This window comes from Ooceraea biroi, chromosome 10 (assembly GCF_003672135.1).
Source record: "Ooceraea biroi isolate clonal line C1 chromosome 10, Obir_v5.4, whole genome shotgun sequence".
Lineage (NCBI taxonomy): Eukaryota > Metazoa > Arthropoda > Insecta > Hymenoptera > Formicidae > Ooceraea > Ooceraea biroi.
In genome coordinates, this window is record NC_039515.1 from 12,041,972 (window position 1) to 12,064,565 (window position 22,594).

Sequence of the window (22,594 nt, forward strand, 5' to 3'; positions counted from 1 at the left end):
TACGAATTTAATCTGGCGGTACGTCGTTGAGTTACTGGAACGCTCGATAGGGGGCGCTGAGGAATCGTATCATGAGAAAGAGGGAGAGGACAGATCAAATGGAAGGGAGAGGAGAAATATCGTCGAGAGGTGGAGCGAGACAGAATCAGAGGGTGAGAGAGCAATTCTGGGGGGAACGTTGGGGGTGGAAGAGGGGGACAACAACGACGATAGACAGAGTGAGAGAACTCGGTTATCGTACCAGGAGGGGGATGGTATACGAGAAACAAGGAGGGACATAGCATTGCGAGTTAGGACATAGTACTCCCGAAGAAGAGTACGCGCGAGTGAGAAGCAACAACCACACGAATGGGAAGGAGTGACCGTGACAGAGCAAGAGAGAGTGCGAGGAGGGACGATGGCTGGTAGAACAGAGAAGGAAATTCGGGAGAGAGTGTGAGAGAAGTCGACTGCGAAGAAGAGAGACAAAACGAGGTGAACGAGCGAGCAAGAGACGGACGACGGTACAGAGTGGCGGTACACGGGGCGCGAGAAAAGCGGTAGTGTGCCGTGGACCACCGCACTGGCATACCGTGATTCGTTACGATCCCCATCGTACTCCGATTCGTAGTACCCGGACCTCACAGTCATCAGCGAAGTCACAATACGACAAGTGCTAGTGCAGTGCGGACTGCGAAGTCATCTTTGATTTCGTGACAGATTGAGCTTCTTCAAACAGGCCTTGACCAATCGCGAATTGTATATTTTAAAAGAAAAAGAAAGAATCGCCCGCGAGGGTGGTTGTCGCGTGCCGGCTGACCGAATCGTCGTCGGGCGCGCACGCGGTGGAGAGACCCACAGGCAATTTTATAGCCCGTCTTATTACCTCAGTTTATTGCATCGTAACGATTTAACGATCATCGCCTGTTTCCATAGTCCAGACCACCAGTTTATGCTTTGTCTGTAGCGGTAACCATAACAAGACCATAAAAATCCCCGCCACTGTCATGAGACCCATTCTGAATTACTCCTATGGCCTACTGACATTGACACTTTGGGTGTAACCGGCTATACCTGCCGATGACTTTTACGACCTCTTAAAACGGTTTAATGCTTGTTTATTTGTTCCTCGTCAACGCAAACAACACTTATCGTAATCTGTGTCATACAGAATATTGCTTTTTTAGACGTTTATATTTGACCTTTCAACTTAAAATTTGGTACGATCAGAAGTAATTAACTTCTGTTTAATCGAAGTCGAGTTAATTTAAGTGAAGATTCCCAAGTTGATACAGACTAGTGAAATTTGACTAGCCGCGTGCGTTCTATGTAATTGTCACAAGCAAATCGCCCTTGATTTTCTTTTGCTGCCTCTTTTTTTTAGTGCCCGTGTTTTTTAGTGCAAGTGATCCAAAATACCCGGGATAATGAACTCGTACTTCGAGCAAACCGCGGGCGGTTTCTATGGAAGCCACCATCATCAAACAGGAGCGGCAAGTCAACATCATGATCCAGCCACTGCAGCTGCATATCGCAGCTTTCCACTCGGATTGGGTATGTCACCTTATGCCTCAACGCAGCATCATCATCACACATCCTCTTCGTTAGGGATACACCCCGGCGGTGGAAGTAACACAAGACCACCTCAAGACTCACCGTATGATGCGAGCGTTGCGACGGCTTGCAAACTTTACTCAACGACACCCGAAGCAACTGGTCACACTACGTCATCATATTCAACAACTGCAACGAAAGACTGTAAACAACAGGATCAAACGTCAACCCATCAAAATGGCTATGCTGCGGTGATGGCAGCAGCAGCGGTCAAGGACGTTTGGTCAACGACCTCGGGAGCGAATAGTCAGAGTAATTCAGTCGTACGTCCTTCCGCGTGTACTCCGGAGAGCACAAGGGTCAGTAGCTACAGTGGTCTCGTAGGTGGCGATCCAGCATCGAGTCCCGGTAACAACAGTTCGTCAAGATCCCTCACATCTTGGAACACCTGCAGTTTAAACTCGTCCGCGAGTCAACCGGTCGCCACACAACTACATCAGCAACCTAGTAACCATACCTTCTATCCCTGGATGGCTATAGCAGGTGAGTTTGCATTCATAAATGCTCTCTTATACGACTATTATCATAACAGCAGCGATGAAATATAGAAGCCGCTATGGTTAGGGTAAACGTGGGGACCGAAGACCACGTGGCTGAGAAGGCGTGGTGGATCAAGCTTGCCCGTCTGGTTATACCGGAGTTAAAATTGCTTCCATGCTATCAGTTTGCCTAGAGTTGTCCGGAACAAAATTATAGAACAGAGAGTTTCATGAACATCACGAATAATTTGTACGCACATGCGTGATAAAAAATTTTTTATTAGGTCTACATGAGAATAAAGTATTTTATCATTTCCTTGCAAAAATAAGTAAGAAGAAAAAAGAGAAGATACAGATATATACTATTTTGTCGAATATAGCTTATCATGGTACCGCATTGAATGCGATGAAATTTTCGTGAGGTTTATTTGTGCGCCGTTTGAAATATGGCGTGTCTGTCAAAAAATTCGAGATAACAGATTTATAATCATCGGAAAACTAAAAGCATACCATCACTTTCCGGCTGAATAGGTATTATAACAAAAAGTTGTCAGTAACTAGAGCTGACAGATAGAAACGACGTACATAAAAAGCGATGTTAAATTATTACTAATATATAATTATATTTCTGTGCTATTCTATTTTAAAGTTTGTTGTTCGTACATAGTTAATAGTACAATGTTATCCTTACTTTTTAAATTAATTATTAATTTTTCTAGATCATAATTATGTTGAAAGCATAAATCATCATAGGTAATGATAATATATTAATACATTAGCAATCCATGTCATTGTAAATGTGTGCTCATCGTTTTTAAGTAGATGGCTTTGCGTTCTGTTTGCGCACGAAATGTAAATTCCATGGGCTTTTTTATTTCTACATGTGCAATATTAATGCGCGCGGGCTATGTTGTGGAAAATCGGCCGTATACCTTAGCAAAATTATGTCTGGTAGATAGGTAGAATGGAGTCAAGTGCGTGTAAAATCGTTGGGTACGCCGGATATAATGGGGAAGTCCTCGTCCAATTGGGGGTTCAAGTGCCTTTCCCACTGTACTCACCCCATCCGAACCCCGAATTCCGGTAGTCAGCTGTTTCTAGCGATGTCCTTCTCGTTGCGAGAGAGACACTCACGAATAACCTTCTGCATTGCCGTTGGTAGATATATAATCATCAAGGCCTCACGAATTCTATCGCACTTTCCGAATAGAGTTCCTTTACTAACTCAGCTGAAATCCTAGAGCCTTAGCTAATGATCCTTTTTGCTATCTCTGTTCTTTTTCTTTCCTTCTAGTTCTGCTTTCATTTTTCTTCTCCTCCTCGTGTTCCTCGATCCGGTTTAAGGGTCACCAATTTTTTTCTTTAGTTTGAACTACACGAGATTTTAGGTACATGAAAGAAAGAATTGTTTTAGGCGATATTACTGTATTCAATGATTTCTATACAGTATTATGTATAACTCTACAAATTAAATTCATTGTCTATAAAAAGAGTAACTTTTTAACACAATTAAGTATATATCTTTATTGTCATTATTTCCTAGTTTGTAAATTAATAACGTATAAATCATGTTAATTGTTTAATAAATAATCCTTTGATGAGAAAAAGATAAGATTTCTGAATATCTGTTCCTTGTTTTGTTGTTTGCAGTTCTTTAATTCCATTTTAGTATCATCTACTTATATTTGGAGAAAAAATGTGCATTTATTTTTGTTTGATTAATTAGATATTATAGATCATTGATTATGAGTTACAAATGGCTTCGATGATACGTGGAATGCAGTGGTCGTAGGAGGAATCGCAGGAATGGGAAAAGGCAATTGATCGGTTCCATACTCGTATAACAGGTTCTATGCACTAGCGGATTGAAAGTCATTGACTCATTTCGCGCTCTCCAGCAAGTGCTTTTCAGTATTGTTGGTACAAACGAGCATGTAAGAAAATTTATTGGTACAAGATTATAAATCATTTCATCGTAGATAAAAATTTGTAGTTAAATGTAGTGTGTTATGTCTATCGATAAACATTTATCATGTCGTGCGATGAATAATTTTATTTATAGTAAATCAATTTACATACTGCAACTTCAACATTATCGTGTAAGCAGTCATATTTAGGTTAGAAGATAAATACAGTATGAATGATTTATCAAAATATTATCATAATATTAATAATTAATATCAAAGTCTTATTAAAACCATATCAAAACATTAAAAAATTGATATAGATAATTTATACCTTTTGTACTTTCTTTTTTCTTTGAATATTTATGATAATAATGTTTAGAAAATACGTACCAACAAAATTGGAACATCTGTAGTTTGCAAAACTGATTAATATCAATGTCAAATATATCTTCCTTTATAGAGTTGAATCACTTTTTCACCCAAACACGAACAATATTTATCACTCCTCATTGAGGGGTTGACTGCGTCTACAGGATAATTAAAGGGCGCGACGGTGGAAGTTGGGGTGCTATTTAGGCATCTCTTCATTCAAGTTCATTGAGAGCGAATTTCTTTTACGTGCAGAGATCGGAGAAATGGTCCTTTTTAAAGCTACATTAAGAGCCGCGCGATAAACTGATACTAGAGTATTAATCAAGATAAATATGTTGGATAATCATACTATTAGTGATAACTATCCTTTTTTAAAGTTTCTACCGTTTACTTTTATTACTTGTGAAGAAAATATTATTTAGAGATAAATACAATTTATTTTATAATTATATATTGCGAACAAGGAATGTTGTAATTTATGTAAAAAAATGAATAAAAGATATATAACAATTCGTATTAAAATGCTTCGACAAACATATTAGGTTCATAATTAACTAAATTAGAAAAACAATTAGTATTGATTAAGTATTTTATTCAATTCAGTACAGTTAAAGTAACTCAAGCTCAAGCTTGTATTCCTTTACCAGATTCCCGCGTAAAAGCCACGTGGTGCCCACGTCGCTTCCAAGTTGGAAAGGAGTATAGTGCTATTTTCTACAGTGCGACGGTTGCGAGTAGGTGTTACGTACCTCGGGGAGCAACCTCGTTCAATATAAAGCAGCTAGGAACAACGCTGTAACCGTAACTTTGACGTTTACGACAACGAAATCGTGGCTCGGCTCGTTTATCCCTTCCTTGCGAACCCCCGTGTTTCGCTCTATAGCCACTTACGAGGCTTGTCGGTAATACAGCGCTCTATTCCGGTATCGACGAAGATCAGCCCCGAAGATGTTCCTGCATCTTGGGGATTCTCCTTCCTAAGTACACACAGACATAGTACTGACTTATCTTTTATACATTTTTTGTATCACTCATTTTCTTCACATTATTACTATCTTCGATCATAAATACATCATATATGCTTATACAAAATACACATACATATATATATATATAAAATTATTCTCTTTTAAAGAGTGCAGGAGATGTTATATATATATACCGTTATTAAATTTTATTAAAAAACTTATTTAAATATTTTGTTTTTTGTATTAATTAAAAATACAGGTAATTAGAGAAATCATCCAATATGTTAGATAATATACGATAACATACAAGAAATGACATTTATTCATAAAAATTTGCTTTTGCGTATTAGCATATGTCCTAAAATCAATTTTTGCATACTTTATTAAAGGATTACATGACGGATATGCGTCCAGCATAAGCATGTTGCACACCGGTGATCAAATGGTTCGGGTCTCTTTCATGTATAGAGGTATACGAAAGATTCTTTCGGACACATATAACAGCCACTCACACTATGGAGTCGCGACCTAAAGAGACAGTCCAAGTGGGTGCGTTCTTCGTACACGGGGAGAGCCCTTTCCATGTGTTGTTCCGTTGGTCCGGATGAAGCATGACGTATGAGCCTCTCCATATGACTTACTACGCCCTTTTTCCCTTCTCCACGCCCGCCGCTCCTTCGTACTGTTCAATCGAAAAACATTGGGGCCTTCTCGAAAAAAGGCCCGCCTTTTAGTTGCAATATGTAGCCTTCGATAGAGAAGAATAGAGATGTAATACAGAAAAGGTGCGAGAGATACATTTCCATAAAGGAAATACTTTTGGTGTATTACTGCTACATGTACATTATGCCTAAGATTTGCTACTTTGAACGTATGCAAAATGGAAACATCAAAGAGACAGACAGTTAAATATACGTTGTTCTATCATCATTATTCCAAACCATCTTCCAGTTCTGTTTCTGTCTCGCGCATTTTTCTGTGGATCTGTGCGTCGAATATGTCTCATGACTATTTATAATTTTCATGTGCTAAACATTTGAGAAATTAATTAACGGGGTACGGGTATAAGATTTAAGCAGAAGTTTTAAGTAATCCATAATAATAAAAAAGATTTGTATCCCTATCTCATTATTAATCGGGCCCTTTGTGAAATCACTGTTCTGGATAAATGAATGCATTTATTGTAAAATATAATTACCAGCACAGTTTTTAGACCTATTTATAAGCGTTTCATCGTACGATTCTTCTATTTTTCGCTTTTACGACTTGTTTTTTTGCAAAACCGGTGGTAATAGAAAATTATGTATCATCAAGTGGATGCATAAAAACGAGGAGTGAACGTCATGAGCGGCGTCACAAGCTATTAGCAGGAACACAACAATTTTCATAATCCTTGCGGCGTAATACCATCGCAAGTCGTCCGAGAAATTAACGTTATTCCAGCAAGGTAGACTAGTTTGAAGTTCAACTTGGGCGCCATCAGCCAAGAAGATGTGCGTATAGGTACGCAGCACGTACATTTTGCGTACCTTTCGCATTTTAATTCAAGCATCTCTTTGAGACCAATCACGCTATTCGCGCGCTGTATATAGCAGTCGAGTTAAGGTATAATCTTTGATCGATCGTATCGCTCGCGTCCTGTCCCACGTCTCGCTTCTTCCTCTTACAACTAGTAATTTTAACCCGCATGGTGCTCCTCGAAGGGCATCAGCGAGCTTGTTATTATTGTTATTATTATTTATTATGTTTCACTATACTTTTTATGAATAATAAAATAATTGTACAATATAATAGGCAAAAAATTTACATATATATGGTCCGAACTGTTGCAGCAAACTAGAATAGGAACATTTGAATTTTAAATTTGGATAAGTACAGTGTCCAAACGAAACCAATGTTTCATTTCGAACTGTTTGATTTTCAATTTCATGATAATAATAAGGAAGAAAGACGTAAAAACGCGAACATAAGCGTAACGCGCACGAGGTGCCGAGGTGCTGATCGGTACGTCGCGCCACCAGCATAGCGGCTGCCTGCCAGGGTTCTCAATTTGATGAACGAGCTGTTCGCATGTACAACCGGTGGGCTAGCCTGACTTTATATACCGACAACAGCCACTACACTATCTCTCTGTTTTGCAAATTTCATACCATAGAAGTTATTGTTGTATTGGTGGTCAGTCAGTATTGATCCTTATATAGTGTCATTCTCAGTATTCGATCAATTAATTAAGTTTGGTTTTCAACATCACTTTCAAGAGCATACGCATTTCTTGACATGACATTGTCATAGAAGTCCATGTCCTCAATTGTGTGTATCTCTTCTATTTCAAGGAAATTAGTTGAAATTTAAAATATTTGCTAATCAAATAGAGAAATAAATTTTGGATATTCATCTATTGGCATGCTAGGAACTTGGCATTGATGGATAGTTGGCTATGTATAGACTGAAGTTGTCTATATATACTGCCATCCGTCCATTCCGTTGCTTCAGGCTAAGATTATACATACTTTAGGTCGACCGTGCTGCGTAGGTATGAAGAACGTGTTTAGTTGCTCGGCGATTGGAACGACTATAACACGTCAGACAAAGACTATGTCTAGCTGTGGCCGTGAGGAAAGATGGGTACACGGTAAAATAATTAAATCGAATAGCGTTCTTGCACATGTTTTTCACGGTTCTTGCCTGTCGGTTATGGATAGAGATATTATCTACAGGTGGGTATCTTCTAGAAAAGCTAGGACTCGTGTAGTAAATTTTATTTTAGCTATGATATTTCTAAATCGCTAAGCAATTTTAAACGAAACTTCAATATAATTTTATCGCTTTTCTTTTTGTTTTTCGAAACATCTGTTTGTGAAAAGCATTTATAAAATGACCAACATTAAAAAGTAATTATTTTTAAACGCAACGGTTAATAAATGTAATGATATTGCATATTGAATAATTTATTAATAAGATTGTTAAATTTAAAGCATTTATTGAAATTGAGTTATATTGACAACAGCACGAAAAATATTTTCGGAGCACATTCTCTACTTGTTTCATCTTTATTCTTTATTTGTCTTATCTTTTTTGCCATTTGCGGAACTCGATATGTTAATATTCAGTTAATACGCAATGATGTAATCGGGTTCGTTGCTGCCAATAGTCTTTCCCATCCATAACTCACGTGGCACTTTTTGTGCCGACAAACTTACCCACCGTTCTTTCCGTCTGCCTCGATGGGCGGCCATTACGGATAGCACCTGCCACCCTGGCTGCGACCTGACCACAATGCCTTTACTACTGCCTCCATTATTGAGGGAACGTTCTTGTCAGTCTTCAATGATCTTACCAACGTAATTTAACAAAAAGTCAAGAATGGTCAAGAATTAAAAGTAGATAATAATGAAATAGATATTGAATTTTTATATTATTGTTATTAGTTGCTACTATATTTTCTTTAATTTAAATATTTTCCAAGTTTATAAATTTTATGTAGTGATGTGTCTATTTAAACATTACATTTTATATTCATTCGATATCATATAAATGTTGCATAGTTTATTATAATATTGTAGTATTTATTATACCGATTAGTTTTAATTATTAAACATTATCTGAACTATTGATATGTGTAATCTAATTATACATTATAAAGACACCTACTAAATAATTTGCCATTTTTATACTGTTTATATTATAACAATGATTAAATTTATTATATGTGAAAACATCTTACATAATCTACTTATAGATGTTAAAAAAATTGACGAAGTTAACACTTGTAATTGATCAATCAATACAACCTTTCCTAGTACATTTGATTAAGAGCAATGTCCCAAGAAGTTAAAAACATATATCAATATTGAATAGGACAGGTAAAAGAACTTTAAAATTAAGAAGTCTTCGGTTGGCTACAGCAACATCCAAGCAATTACTTTAAAAGGTCGGAGGGCTGCAGACAGGTAAATTATGTCCGACATTCTTCCCACACACATTTGGTGTTTGGCGTTCAATAGCTGGGCAGTAAATGCCTATTACAAATTCCGATTTAGTTTCTGTACAGGCTGTAGAATCGTATAATCTAGAAATAAAAAATTAAATAATCTAGAAGTGAAAAATTTCTCAGACAAATTATTAGATTTAGCGATACATTGATAAATCCATAGTGAAAAAAAGTGATTTATGTTGAAGTGCTAGAAATTAAGTCAACCAATTGATAAGAGAAAGCCTTAGTTGATACACTTACGTCAATTATGAATGAACAATCTACGAAATGCACCGAGATTCTAATCCGCAAGTGCTTTTTGTGCTAATGAAAATGTACGATGCATGAGAGCGTTTGTAGTGAAATTACGTATTCGTCACGTGCGCCTATTTTATCGGTATGCGTAGAGAGTGTGTTAAAGAGAGACGCAGCTAGAAAGAGAAAGAGAGAGTCGGCAACATTGTATAGCGATTAAGCGTTCGAGTTCAGCATTATGTAATTCAACAACGTCACGTTGCTTGACTGTCATGCATAAGCTCATGTACGCGTACGTAGGCGTAAAAGTTATGATATATCGCCTTCGTGACATATTTATTAAACGTTACGGACGATATTAAGTTGGTGTGAACCGCCGTTACGAACTTATGTACGGAAAAGTATTTGTTGTGCACCATTAGCTCCAATAACTTACGGCTACTGCATTGTCTAAAGTTACCCTCCATCCGCTTCCGCGTTTTTGCATCTCGTTATTTCTGTCCTTTGTCCTGTCTCTGTACATAATATCTAGTTCGACGAGACAATCTTCTACAATCTCGCTCTTATAATGAGCAACGGTATCCTAAGATTATTGTTTGATTGCAATAAATTGCACGTACGATTCACGATAAAATTTGTATTGCTAATAGGAAATACAACGCCGACGGTGTATATATTTCTACGTTTTGCAACAATTGTTCGTAGAAAACAATTCTTCATAGAATAACAAAGATGAATTCGTATAAAATTTCCTGTAATCTTGTTCTTTGACGAGAATTAAGAACAATTAAGGATTATCGTTACACAATAGCTGGTTATTGAAGCTAGAAGCAGCATTAGATGATACAGCAACACCATACGAGACGAGATTTTTATTTGCTGAAGCAGGTTTTCTCTAGGAACGCACGTACTCATTTGCTTGATTTATAAGCCGGTTAAAAGTGGTCTTGCCTCCGAGAGTGCGCAATATATTATATATTATATATTACACTCTACACCACAGCGCAATCACATTTAAAATCACATTTATATTTCGTTCTAAAAAGTAGGATCTTTTTTATCGTAAATAACGTAATAGGTGCATAAATCTGCCGAAATTGCGTAAGGTCCCGAATATTACCGCAGGTTGCCTTGGTCAGCAATAAAACTGGTGAGACGAGCGCGTCGGCACGTTCGTCCTCCAAATACTGTCATTTTACACGACACGAGGACGAACGTCGGCACGAAACTAATACTAAGACACACTGATATTCCCAACTGCTCTGACCAATAAATGGTATCTTTATAGCGACGAAGGAAGATAGAAACCGTTAGGGACTTTTTTACCGAAAAAGTCGTAAAAAAGAGCGGTCAGAGCTAACGACAATGAATACAACTGTTATTTTCTACCTTCCGTTCTAGGCTTACTTCGGATTCATCCCAGTCCGTCTTCTAGTTTGATCTTGTCAGTCCAACTCAATCCGTCGTCGATGCCTCATCGATCGCTACTTCTTATAGAAGATCGTGTAGCTGTGAATTTAATCTATCATATCTCAGCACCTCTCAACAACTTGTGTATCAACGGATTAGATTGTATCTGTGCACTTACATGATGATGAAGTAGTTGAGGGAGTCAAGAAAGTCATTAATAACAGCTAGTTTATATCTCGCAGGAAGTGAAATTATACGGGTGCTTCTTCAAGTGCAGACGAACGCGCTTCGCTTCGTGAATTAGTTCAAGTTGTTTAGGTTTTCGCCATTCCATTTTTCAAGTCATAGCACGCTTGTTTGAACATTTAAAAATCGTGCGTACAATGTTTTGAGAATATATTAAGTGTTGTATCGATTAATTAAGATCCAGCATACGAAAGAGAATAACGTAGTTGATATGTTACACGAATATCTGTCATGGAAATAGAGCTGACTCAACCAAGTCACACATGATCTTAGACACCAGTGCAAATACATTATGCTCCGCCCACGAGTTTGCGACACAATCTATGTGAGTGAAGTTAGAAGCATATGCGTGCAAGAAACGTGAGTACAGGAATGGGTTTCACAAATGCGATTTGAATCGGAGTGGAGCCACACGGAACCACAAAGTAGGGCCCAGTGATAATCAGTATCGTTCATCAGTTTTGCCCGGCTACGAATTCTCGCTTCTTCTTCAGCCCGCGAGCGTCGCGAATCAAGCCTTACGTAACGGGGGTGGGTGGTCTGAAGATCGGAAACACCTCTTTCAGCTCCCACCACGCAAACCCGCAGCATAATCAGTGCCCGGTAGAGTATCCTTACAGGCCCGCGATGTATCTTCGAAGTAGCAATTTTCCCTTTTCGTACTTATCTCCGTTTGATAAAAATTAAAAACGACGTGCACACGATAGAATCGCCCCGCGGGGTTTACCATGCCGCGCCTTGGCATGTTAAATGGATTTTTGCTTTTTGCTTTTGTTAACAGTCCCGGGGATACCCGGGCGTCGTGCACGTTTCACGATGCGTTGTTGCTACGCACATTCGATACATTAAAATCATTCTGAAAATGATTTTAGCATATCCGCAAGATCACTTCTCACAGTTAACGTATTGCTTGCTATATTTCATGTATAACCTCAATCGCGAGAGTATTGAGCAACAACAGATTTCGACAATCTTCCTTTATGAATGCTATCTTAATAATAAATAGTATGAAAAGTATATTTTATTCATAGACAACCTTCGTGATTTATTTCTCATTTCAACTCACAGAATCGGCGAGTGAAGTATCACGCAAAAGCTTCCACCCATACATCCTGTAATTTCCCGTATCGATGCATTTGTTACAACGATGTTAGAATGTGTATGCGTGCATATAATATGCAGATACCATGTTGCCCTACGCTGCATGATCGCGCATCGGAATTGGTATTCAGACTGTCGATCGCTCATTACTTACTCTCCGTAACTAAAATTACATCTCTCGCGTTTTCTCTCTCCCGGCCATCCGCAACGGCATGCAGAAACGTGCATACGCAAACGCGTGCGGCCGTGCATACGGACGTTTCCTGACACGCATCTCTCTCCCTCTTGGATTCGAACGTTTCGACTATTGACGACCTCGCAACAGTTGCGATAATAACAAGATCACGAACTGGTTCGGCACATATGATTCGACTGCATCCTCAGGGGAATATCAGGCCGCGCCATCGAAAATCTTCTCACAGGGTGAGACTGAACACAGAGCTAAACGCCAATTTACCGGCGGAACTTGAAATTTGCGTGAAACGAAAATGCTGGTTTCTGTAGGATGGTGTTGGATGATGTTGGACGCGGATTCGTGAGTCCTCCTGCTTCTCGCTCTGCGCAAATCTTGTAAAATAGGCTCCGAATTGTAAAAAATCATTCTGTGCGTTTCTTTTTTCCTTGAATGTTTTTTCCCCCGCATGCACGCTTCTCTGGATTCCCCGCGTCCGTTATTATCCATTTTTACGTTTGCGTCTTTTTAATCTCCAATTCCCTCCGGGGAATGTATTCTCCTTTCTCCATTACGCTTGAGTATTTCACATCCTCGTTCTTTTTTCGGCCGCAAAGTATGCTACCCATAGACATTCTTATACTTAGCCTTCTTTGTTGTTGCGCCACTCTGTTTTGCTGTCTCTACACTCCATCTCCTTTCCTGCACTTCTCCATACTCATTATCCTCCCGGTTTTTGTTTTGTTTTTATATCCATCAATTCTGCATTTTCTTTTTCTCGCAGCACAGGCCAATCCTTCTCTCTACATTGTATTTTCGCATCTCGATTCCTTCTACTAACCGCGGTTCTCCTCCTACCCATTGCTGGTTTTTTATTCCGTTTTCTCCACCGTACACCAAGCTTCTCTACCTACCTACCTACCGCGCGTATCTGTATGAGAGAATCAAATCTTGGGTGCTATGGAAAACACAATGTGCAGAGAGAAAGAGAGAGGTGGTGGAATATAAACCAGTTATACCGTGTACACCCTTTGGTTAAACCAAAACTGAGTGGTTTTATAGCGTCGATCTGTCTTGCTGCGTTATAACGAGTTCGTGACTCGACATAATATGATAACCCCACCCCAAAACGTTGGACTCTCGCACAGAATCACGGGAGCTCGCTAGAAGAGACAGAAGAGATTGGGGATAATAAAGAGTGTAGGGTGAAAGAAACGACAAATTATCGACAGTGACTCTTCTTCATTGTAATCTGCAGAAACAATTATTGCTCCGCCTAACAGTTATATTCTTTTATATTATAACTTCTTTTACATTATTTTATAATATAACATTATATTCCTATAACAATATTCTTCAACTTCGGGCAAATGTTTATTATAAGAAACTCACTTGAAGGAGGTGTTTATTCTAATATAATGAATCTTATCGGATGATGCTATCATTATAAACTGAATTAAAGGCATTATAAATTAATGACTGATGATAACCATCTTAATATATTGCATTCGTGCAAGGTTACGGAAATTGCTACAAGAAATGGGAGGATGAGGGATGTAGGTAATAAGGAATGCATAACGGAAGAGAGGGCAAACTGCCAACAGTGGCTCTTCTTCGGTCCTAGCAACCAAGACGTTTGAGAAGAATACTCTTCGGCAATTCTACTTATTATTATTATTATATACTCGTATTATATATTAATAATCGCATCTTGTCGCTTGTAAATTTGACTTCGTACTTTAATTAGTTGATGAAGTTTGTATATGATATATAGTTTTATCGATTCAAACCTTTCTTCAAATCTTTATTCTACAGAATCTTGTATTGGAAAACATAGGATGTAGGCTTCATTGTACGAGTATCCAAGCAACAACTTAATGATTAGAATGGCGACATTATGACAATAGCAATAATAATTACTTTGAAAAAAGTTTTTATTTAAGATAAATATTACTATTAATATGAAAAATGGAAATATGCATTGATGAAGGATCATTATTTCTTAAGTTGTCAGAAAACTCAGTTGTTAAAATAACTTTTTCGCTAGTAATACGTAAATGTACATAATAATCGTTAAAAACATGAAATCATCTTCGTTTCACCTATGAACCTGATACAGTGAAATTATATTTTATTATCGATTATTATGAAAAAGCAACGGTGTGCATGTCTGTGTAACCGGGCACGTGTGTGCAGCAATGAAAATATTCACGGTGGTGATCTCGCAATCAGTAACTCAGTGGGCAAAGGCGCGTGCGCGGTTTACAACCGGCATACCAAAGAGAACATGGGCATAAACATTGTTGGAAGATACACGCACGAGGAACAAAGAGGCACGTGGTGGTAGGTATGGGAAAGGGACGAGAATTAAGATGGACGGTGCCAATCGTATGCTAATAGAGCGGTGTATCTTTTATTTGCTCTTTTACCAGTTTGGGGAAGTAACCCGCGGACGTTCCAGTCGCACGCCGGTCGAAGTTCGGTTTATGTCGAGCAAAGTATTGTACGAGCGTATGGGCATGTGTTTTGGGAAGGAAGTGAAATGTAGTAGCTATGTTTGCGACCATAATGAAATCGCAGGTGTGAAAATATACGTGTATATCATGTTTTGACTTTTACGATGTATCAATATCTATATTTGATATTTGAAAAACATTGTTCTCTCTTCTATATATAATAATACCTTCTACAAAAATTAAAGTTCCAGAAGAAAAAAGAAATGCACTGATAAATTTATATATTGTTTCTTCGCGTAGAAGCATGTAATTCCATGAATTGAATAGTACATGGATGTGGTTTATATTAAACGATATTATCGTACTACATTGGGTCACGATCCCTATTACATCTTTTTTGTTCTTTCACTGAGACAAATTGTTGGAGTCATATAATTGTAAAGCACCTCCGAGGTCAGAAGAGAAGCAGTCCTGTTTCTTGAGAGTGGTTTATTCTTTGTAGCTTCTAAGTTAATCTTTATGTATCTTACTCTTAATGTAACAAATAGACATTGTCATTACAATGTAATACAAGATCATCTTTAACGATCAATATAACATTTTTCTTTTCCTTTTTATATATTTCTTATATATATAAATTTATTACTGTGAAACTGTGAACAACCATTGAGGAAACGATTTAAGGTTCCGTCCATCATTGATTTTCGCCACTAACCTGGTTGAAAGATCCTTTCTTCCACACGCTTTCAGGTATTCGAAACACAGCCATCAACCATTACTAAACGCAAGCATGCCTTTATGTTCTCTCTCTTTCTCTTAGGTTTTATATTTTTTACGCTTTATATATTTATACACAATTTCCAGTATCAGATAATTGGAGTATTGTTTAATTTTTGTAAATTGAAACATAAGTATGTGGGATGATAAATTCTAACAAGTCTCTCATGATTAAAAGAATTGTTAAAACTTTTTTTCACTAATACTGTACTTTAGATTAACATTTTACATACTCGGTAATACTACATAATTTATATTAAAACATTTCATACATGAAGCTAAAATAAAATATTATATAACTATAAAGAATTCGGACCGGTTATAGATCCGTAGCACGCCACTCAAAATTGAACGTGCATCTTATTATTCATGTCTGCGAAATTAATCTTGGTTAGAATGCAGCTGCACTTAACCTAACCCTTCATCTATGGAAACGGATTTTGCATAATTCTACCTTCATGCAGTGGTTTCATCTTTTTTTATTAGCTCTTATTACCGCTTACATCATGATAACGTTACTTGATTTCGTAGAAAAAGAGGACATAATTCGAAAAACCAAAGAAAAGCTTTCCGACGTCATAAATTATTTTGCGCAACTTACTTTTAATGAAATTTTAATTTTATCATGTTATTTACTTCTCGCTTGTAATTAATAAATCTTTCATGGAAATTGATGCATAAATATTTTCTTTCCTCATATATATAGGAAATTATATGCTTATCTCAACTTGAACTATATTTTGGCGCTAAGTTAAATGTAGGATGGAAACAACTTTAAACTTGCCGCGTGAAATTCTGTAGATGAATCGGCCAGGCGGATTTTGAGAGATTAATTTGGGACGATATCTGGGAAAGTCGCATCCCTAATATGGCGGATACAAACGGATAGTTGGGTGAGAGTTGAAGCAGCATTATCAGCGCAGACCGTCCTTTGTATGCCTACTAAATCTACAAAATAACGGCCAGAATGTGTGGAGGCATCTAACGTATCTGCGTGCGGGAGCGTCCTTTGGCCTATATTAGGTTATGGTTGTTGCCCTTTATGTGCGTGATATTCAGGAACTTTAATGATGTTTGCTCCATTAGCCTCGGGAATAAAATTACTGGTGTATATATATGTATACATATTTTTTGCTGATGCTATTTTTAAATAACTTTCCATGCAAACATTTATACAGTGTTACAGTAAATAAAACAATTGAAATTTTCATTGGCTAGGTTGCTGCCAAGTATATATAGTTTCACTATATTTCTTGAAAATTTTATATAATTAGGAAGATAATATTTATTATGTACACACGATCACACATTATCAAAAATATACTCATGAGAGTGTTGTTTTGATTCTACAAATTGATTTTGCGTCGAGTTCACAACTTATGCTACTTCGGCGACTTCCACATGTAAGTAATAGCATCGGCAGAATATGGGAATATCCGCAGTATTAAAAACATACAAACAAAAGTTTCAATACGCTCCTCCATAAGTCTTGGCCACGATATTAGCAGCTCGTTATCTGCACGTCCGGTTGGTTGATGTTCGTATCTGAAACGTGCATCAAATCAGCGCCTCGGATAACTGCGCTTGGAAGAACGACGTGACGGCGGGAAGAAAAACGAGACACGAGCGCGCGAGAAACAAAAGGCGAAAGTGAAACGCGATACGTTATTCCTTCGGTCACAATATTGACTACAACTTGGGTCGACGAGATTTAGGTGACTACCCTCGTTGGATAGGAAAGAGGTGGATAAATTGCTAGTAAGTGCGATCGTGCTGTTTAGAGGGATAGATCCTCCCTTTAAATTCGCTTAAAGCCGAAGCTGAGTTTATTAGGGTCCCGTGTGCATGGCTCGATAGTCATGAATTCATTCGTCTTGCTGAGCAAGGTAGAATCATTAATGGCTATTTTGCTATGTTACAAAAGTAGTTTTACAATAATAAAAATATATTTCATTGTAAAATGCATAAAATCAATGCTGATAATTTTGTATGTTGCTGATAATTTACTCAATGCTAAATACTGAATACATAAATAAAAATAAACACTGATGACAATTTTCCATTTGCGTCTTCTTAATTCCAGCGACCTTTATAAAGCCAACACTGGCCTTTGCTGGCCTTTGCTGGCCCAAGTTCGAAAATAACGGATTTGTTATAAATTACCTCCAGTGCCAAGAGGTGAGCGTTACTGCGATATATTACTCATATTTCGCTCTACCTATCCGTGTAATTATTATTCTCTTCAGTTCCATGAATTGTGAACTTTGGATCGAGAATGACTCATACGGCAATGGCTAGTAGGTAGTCCTATTTTATCTTTCTAGAGAAAAGCTAAAGGTTCTGATAACAATAACTTTTGCGGCTTAAACATAGACCAAATTGCTGCAAAAGCCTGGCGGCTTTCTTCGCTTCGGCAAGTTACTGGGCTCATTATCGGAAGAAGTACAAGATCTTCGACATGCTTTTGCACGACGTAATAACCGCACGTACACATCCGAACGTGTTACTTCGGCCATAGCAGAGTGGTTAAAGTCACTAGACTTTTCTACACTTTTTAAACCTTGTATTATTCTCATTCTGGTCTCTCGCTCTTTTCGATGGAACTTCAGAGGTATAAAGTAACAATAGATCGTTGATCAGTATTGATAAACGTTATTTTATCCTTCCATTGTCAGACAAGTCATGCACTACAATACATTTACATATTATTGTTTTACATGTATATTTAGTAAATGTAAGATTGCGTTACCATTATATTGCGTAATAATCCTTGCTGATCGCGGAGAATTGCATTTAATCCTTTTTTATTGACATTCTCGCTTATCTACATATCAAACGTAAATAATAGTAGTGCGAGAATTGAATAACTCTAGTATGAATAATAAATCATGAACGATTTGTCCATGAGTAGCTCATGAATAATGACGAAATTATATTTTTTGTTTTTCATCGACTGATTGCTTCGATGCGCGTGCCAATTACGGTTAATTTAATTCCACCAGTCATCATCGAAAAATTACAGAGCTGGTGTAATGTTTGCTCTGTCTGACCATAGTATTTCTTCGTTTTCAGAAGATAGCTTCCATGGCAAACTGCTCTGTTGGTTGTTTGTTAGTCATTTGCACGTTTATTGCACACAGCTGGTAATTCTAGTGATTTTTTTGTAATCCAACACAATTGCGGCAGCAATCTTTTGAATTTGAAGTGGAGTTCTTTTCAGTATCCTTGTAGTCAATGCATCATAATCACCGAAGGACTCTCGCGTCACGCCGATTACAAGATCGTGCCAGCGTTTAGTCCAATTCCAAGAGCCGTGTTGTATTTATGCACCGGGCAGCGCTGGTGAGATTAACCAGATTAGTCCCTGTCTGGGTTGGAATAACCATTTACGCTGGTGACTGCTTCTCCACAAGGTCGTGCAAAAAATATTTACACTGTTTTATTATGGATTACACAAGCGTAATTAACAAGAAATAACTTTCACAGAATGTGCATTAGTTCACTACATTTACGCGTTTACGCATATTCCCGCGAATATAGTGAAGCTACGAATGCGATTAAGGCGAGTTTTCTTCTAGATGAAAAACGTTCGACGGTTCTCCCAGTTCTTCATTATTTTACATATGGAAGCCTGTTGAAATCGTTAGCGTATGTTATTCAGCAGATAGGGCCACAATCCTATGTCTATGGCTATGTCTGGAGACTATAGCGGCACGGGCATATCAACTTCTCTTGGTCGGGGGCCGTCTCATTATCCGTGGCCTGATGGTACCACGCTGCGAACTCGCAAACCCTCTATAGTCGAACTCGTATTATATTCGTATCCCGAAGTATAGGTTGCTGTGCTTTCGACATACGAAACAATTCACTTTGATTGCACTCGGTTGGAAATAGTATTACGTGCTATATTAAACTTCCCCACTGGACTTCTTCGTTATTCGATCACATTTTATGGAAACCAAGAAGTTTTCTGCATTTTTTAAAAATACAGCTTGGCAGCTGTGATTTCCTGGTAAACTAGTTTTCCTTTACTCTTTTCTCTTTATAAGAGAGAAGGAGTTACAATGTTGATTAGCATATCTATAGCAAGTGAATTATAATACGATTAAATTTTAATATTTACGGATTATCGAGTTCATATCTAGCGTGTGCTATAATAATTATTATAGCTTTAAGAGACTTCCGCGTTTCTTTTTTTTAGTCTTCTTTTTTTGGTATTTCCTGAGATTATTACGATTCTGTTATCTACGCATGCAGATAAAATTCCGCAGCACTTTTAGGTGCCTATAGGCAAAGCAACTGAGGCAACGCACCCTGTGGTGGCCTTTGGTTTCTCAAACGAACGAAGGATGATGCATGGCGGTACACGCATATATCCCCCCTTCTCTCCCTCTTGTCCCCATCTTGCGTCCGCCCTCCTTTCTGCTCCTACCTGGCATCGGGAACTCCACCTTCCATCGGACTTATAACATCGGAACACAGCCGTCCAAAAATAATAACGATAATAATAATAACAAAAACAGCAAAAAGGAGGGAGACTAGAGAAACTATTCCTGTTACGTTGCATTCCTTCTGCAGAAACTCGTCGGACCACCACGAATACGATACTAACATGGCACACATGGGATTTTAATAGAAATACTATTTATTGTACCATTTGCCGTGTGTTTTCCAATATGTATAAATGTTTATTTTATTAATCCGTGTGAGCTATGGTCAAGTAATATACTATTTGAAAAAAGTACATTTCTGTTGAAAGTTATCGGTGTACAATTTTGTAATCTAAATCTCTATCAAACAAACAAGCAGCGGACGCTAATTTTTTAGACATTGCTTCTCTTAATATGCATCTTAATGGACTGACAGAATGCTTTAAGCGAGCTTCAAATTTCGGAGGACAATTTGGTCACCTTCCAAAAGGATTGGCAGCATTCCAATGTCGACAAAATTGACAGCTTATTCGGCTCAAGGTAAAAATATTGTTTTTTCACGAATCCGAATGAAGTCCCGTAATTTATGATTTGATTGTGCACATCTCTTAAAATCTCGAATTTTATTTCGCTGTACGATCATATCTACGTTGATGCAAATGCAAATTTTTATTGAAAACGGTATGATACAGTTTCGTATTCTCGATTGTTCTACAATGTTTTTTCGTATCAAGGAAAATACGAGTGACAGTACTGTTGCATTTAAATAGTTGGTATATTTTATTGTATTTTGTTATGGTTGGGAGTTATAAATTTCTTTTCTACATATATCCATGCTCTTTCGGGAAATATGAGGGCTGATTTGCGATTTTCATAATAATATTTTTATGTTTTATATTTTTTTCTGATATATCTCTTCATAACTATTTAAATTTTAAATGCAATCATTGATCTCTATTATTTGTAATTAAAATGCGGAAGTGTAATGCAACGTATAAATTACATATCTAATACAACATCTACACTATTTGAATAATGCATATCCGTATTAAATTACACCTCTATTAACGCGCAATAAATTTTCTCATTAACGTCAACAAGAAATCTAAACATATTTGGGTTTTATACATTATTCTTTACGGTACATTACTAAAATTATTATCTAGTAGAAAATATCATAATATTGTTCTTTCTAATGTTTTATATAACAAAGTTTTATATATTAGAGCTTATATGCAGAATATAATAATCTTCTACTACAATCTAATGGTCTTCTTACACCATATTTTTATCGTTACTTGAGCATAATTTCAAATTAATCGACGGTTTTCAAAGGCGTTGATAAGAAGTTGAAATTATACGAGTGATTCGTGCCGATATGCACGTCATGTTTGCGCTTGATTGATTTTTAACTGAGAAACACCAGTGTGTTTCGCCTTTGCGTGGAACGAAAATGGTCGAATCACGTGACAGTGTGAGCACATGTGCATGCATACACGGAACACACGGTAGGTAGGTACCGAGCGACACGCGATCGCCGCTTAAGCCCTTACAGTATAAATTATTGTGATTTCTTTCGAGTAACCCTTGTTTATAGGGATGCGTCGGCCGATCGGCCGGTCGATATGCCACAACATCAAAGGGCTCGCACGATTCTCCGGCCGCTTTCAACCGGATCTTGAGACTTTGGACGAAGACCTTCACTTAGGATTTGATCTTAACCTCATAGAGTACGTTTACACGGTAACATTAATCCGGTTTAGTAACTATCGTAGTTATAAGTGATGTTCGTTTACACGCAAGGATTTATAGCGTTAGCGTAACGTTATTACCATACTAGTGCAATAACATCGGCGTAAACGACTGTTTATACTAGTCATGTAACATCAATAATTGGAACAGCGTTACTAAACTGGATTACTGTTGCCGTGTAGACGTACTCATTGACGTTCATATTTTTGCCTAAACCTGAAAAAGAGTCGGCACTTATAACTTCAGCATCTGACGAAAATGTTTTCCCAGTTAGCTATTTTTTTAATTTGGAAATTATATTATTTGTATTATTTGTATTCAAATAATCATATCGTTATTTCTCTTTTTCATTCGTCACCGTCCATCTAGATATGTACTTAATTTATGTAAAATGCAAATTATGAATTATGTAGGTAAAATTATTATACTGAGGGAATGACAGGTTAACAGGAATGACTAGAAAAACGCTGGACCAAGTGTATTGAATTAAAGGGAGACTTTGTTGAGAAATAAATTCCATTTAGTTCAAAAAAATGTTTTTTTCTTAGTTAGGTCGGAAACTTTTCAATCTATCTTCGTATATAAAATACGTATAAAATTTTATATTTATTATTATATTAATATTTATTAAAATATTAATATCACAAGTACACACGAACATACATATATTATTATCAGATATAAATCCATTATCTATAATTAC

At 37.3% G+C, this 22,594-nt stretch overlaps 1 protein-coding gene across 1 annotated transcript in view; it reads left to right on the plus strand.

Annotated features, from left to right (window-relative positions):
- The first annotated feature begins 548 nt into the window (after nt 1-548).
- The window catches only part of LOC105282173 (homeotic protein ultrabithorax), a 69,567-nt gene continuing 47,521 nt past the window's right edge, over nt 549-22,594 (plus strand). Inside the window, exon 1 of the mRNA XM_026973159.1 lies at nt 549-2,076. Coding sequence (XP_026828960.1) covers nt 1,407-2,076 — 670 coding nt within the window. The 5' untranslated portion in view covers nt 549-1,406. The remainder of the gene's footprint in view (nt 2,077-22,594) is intronic.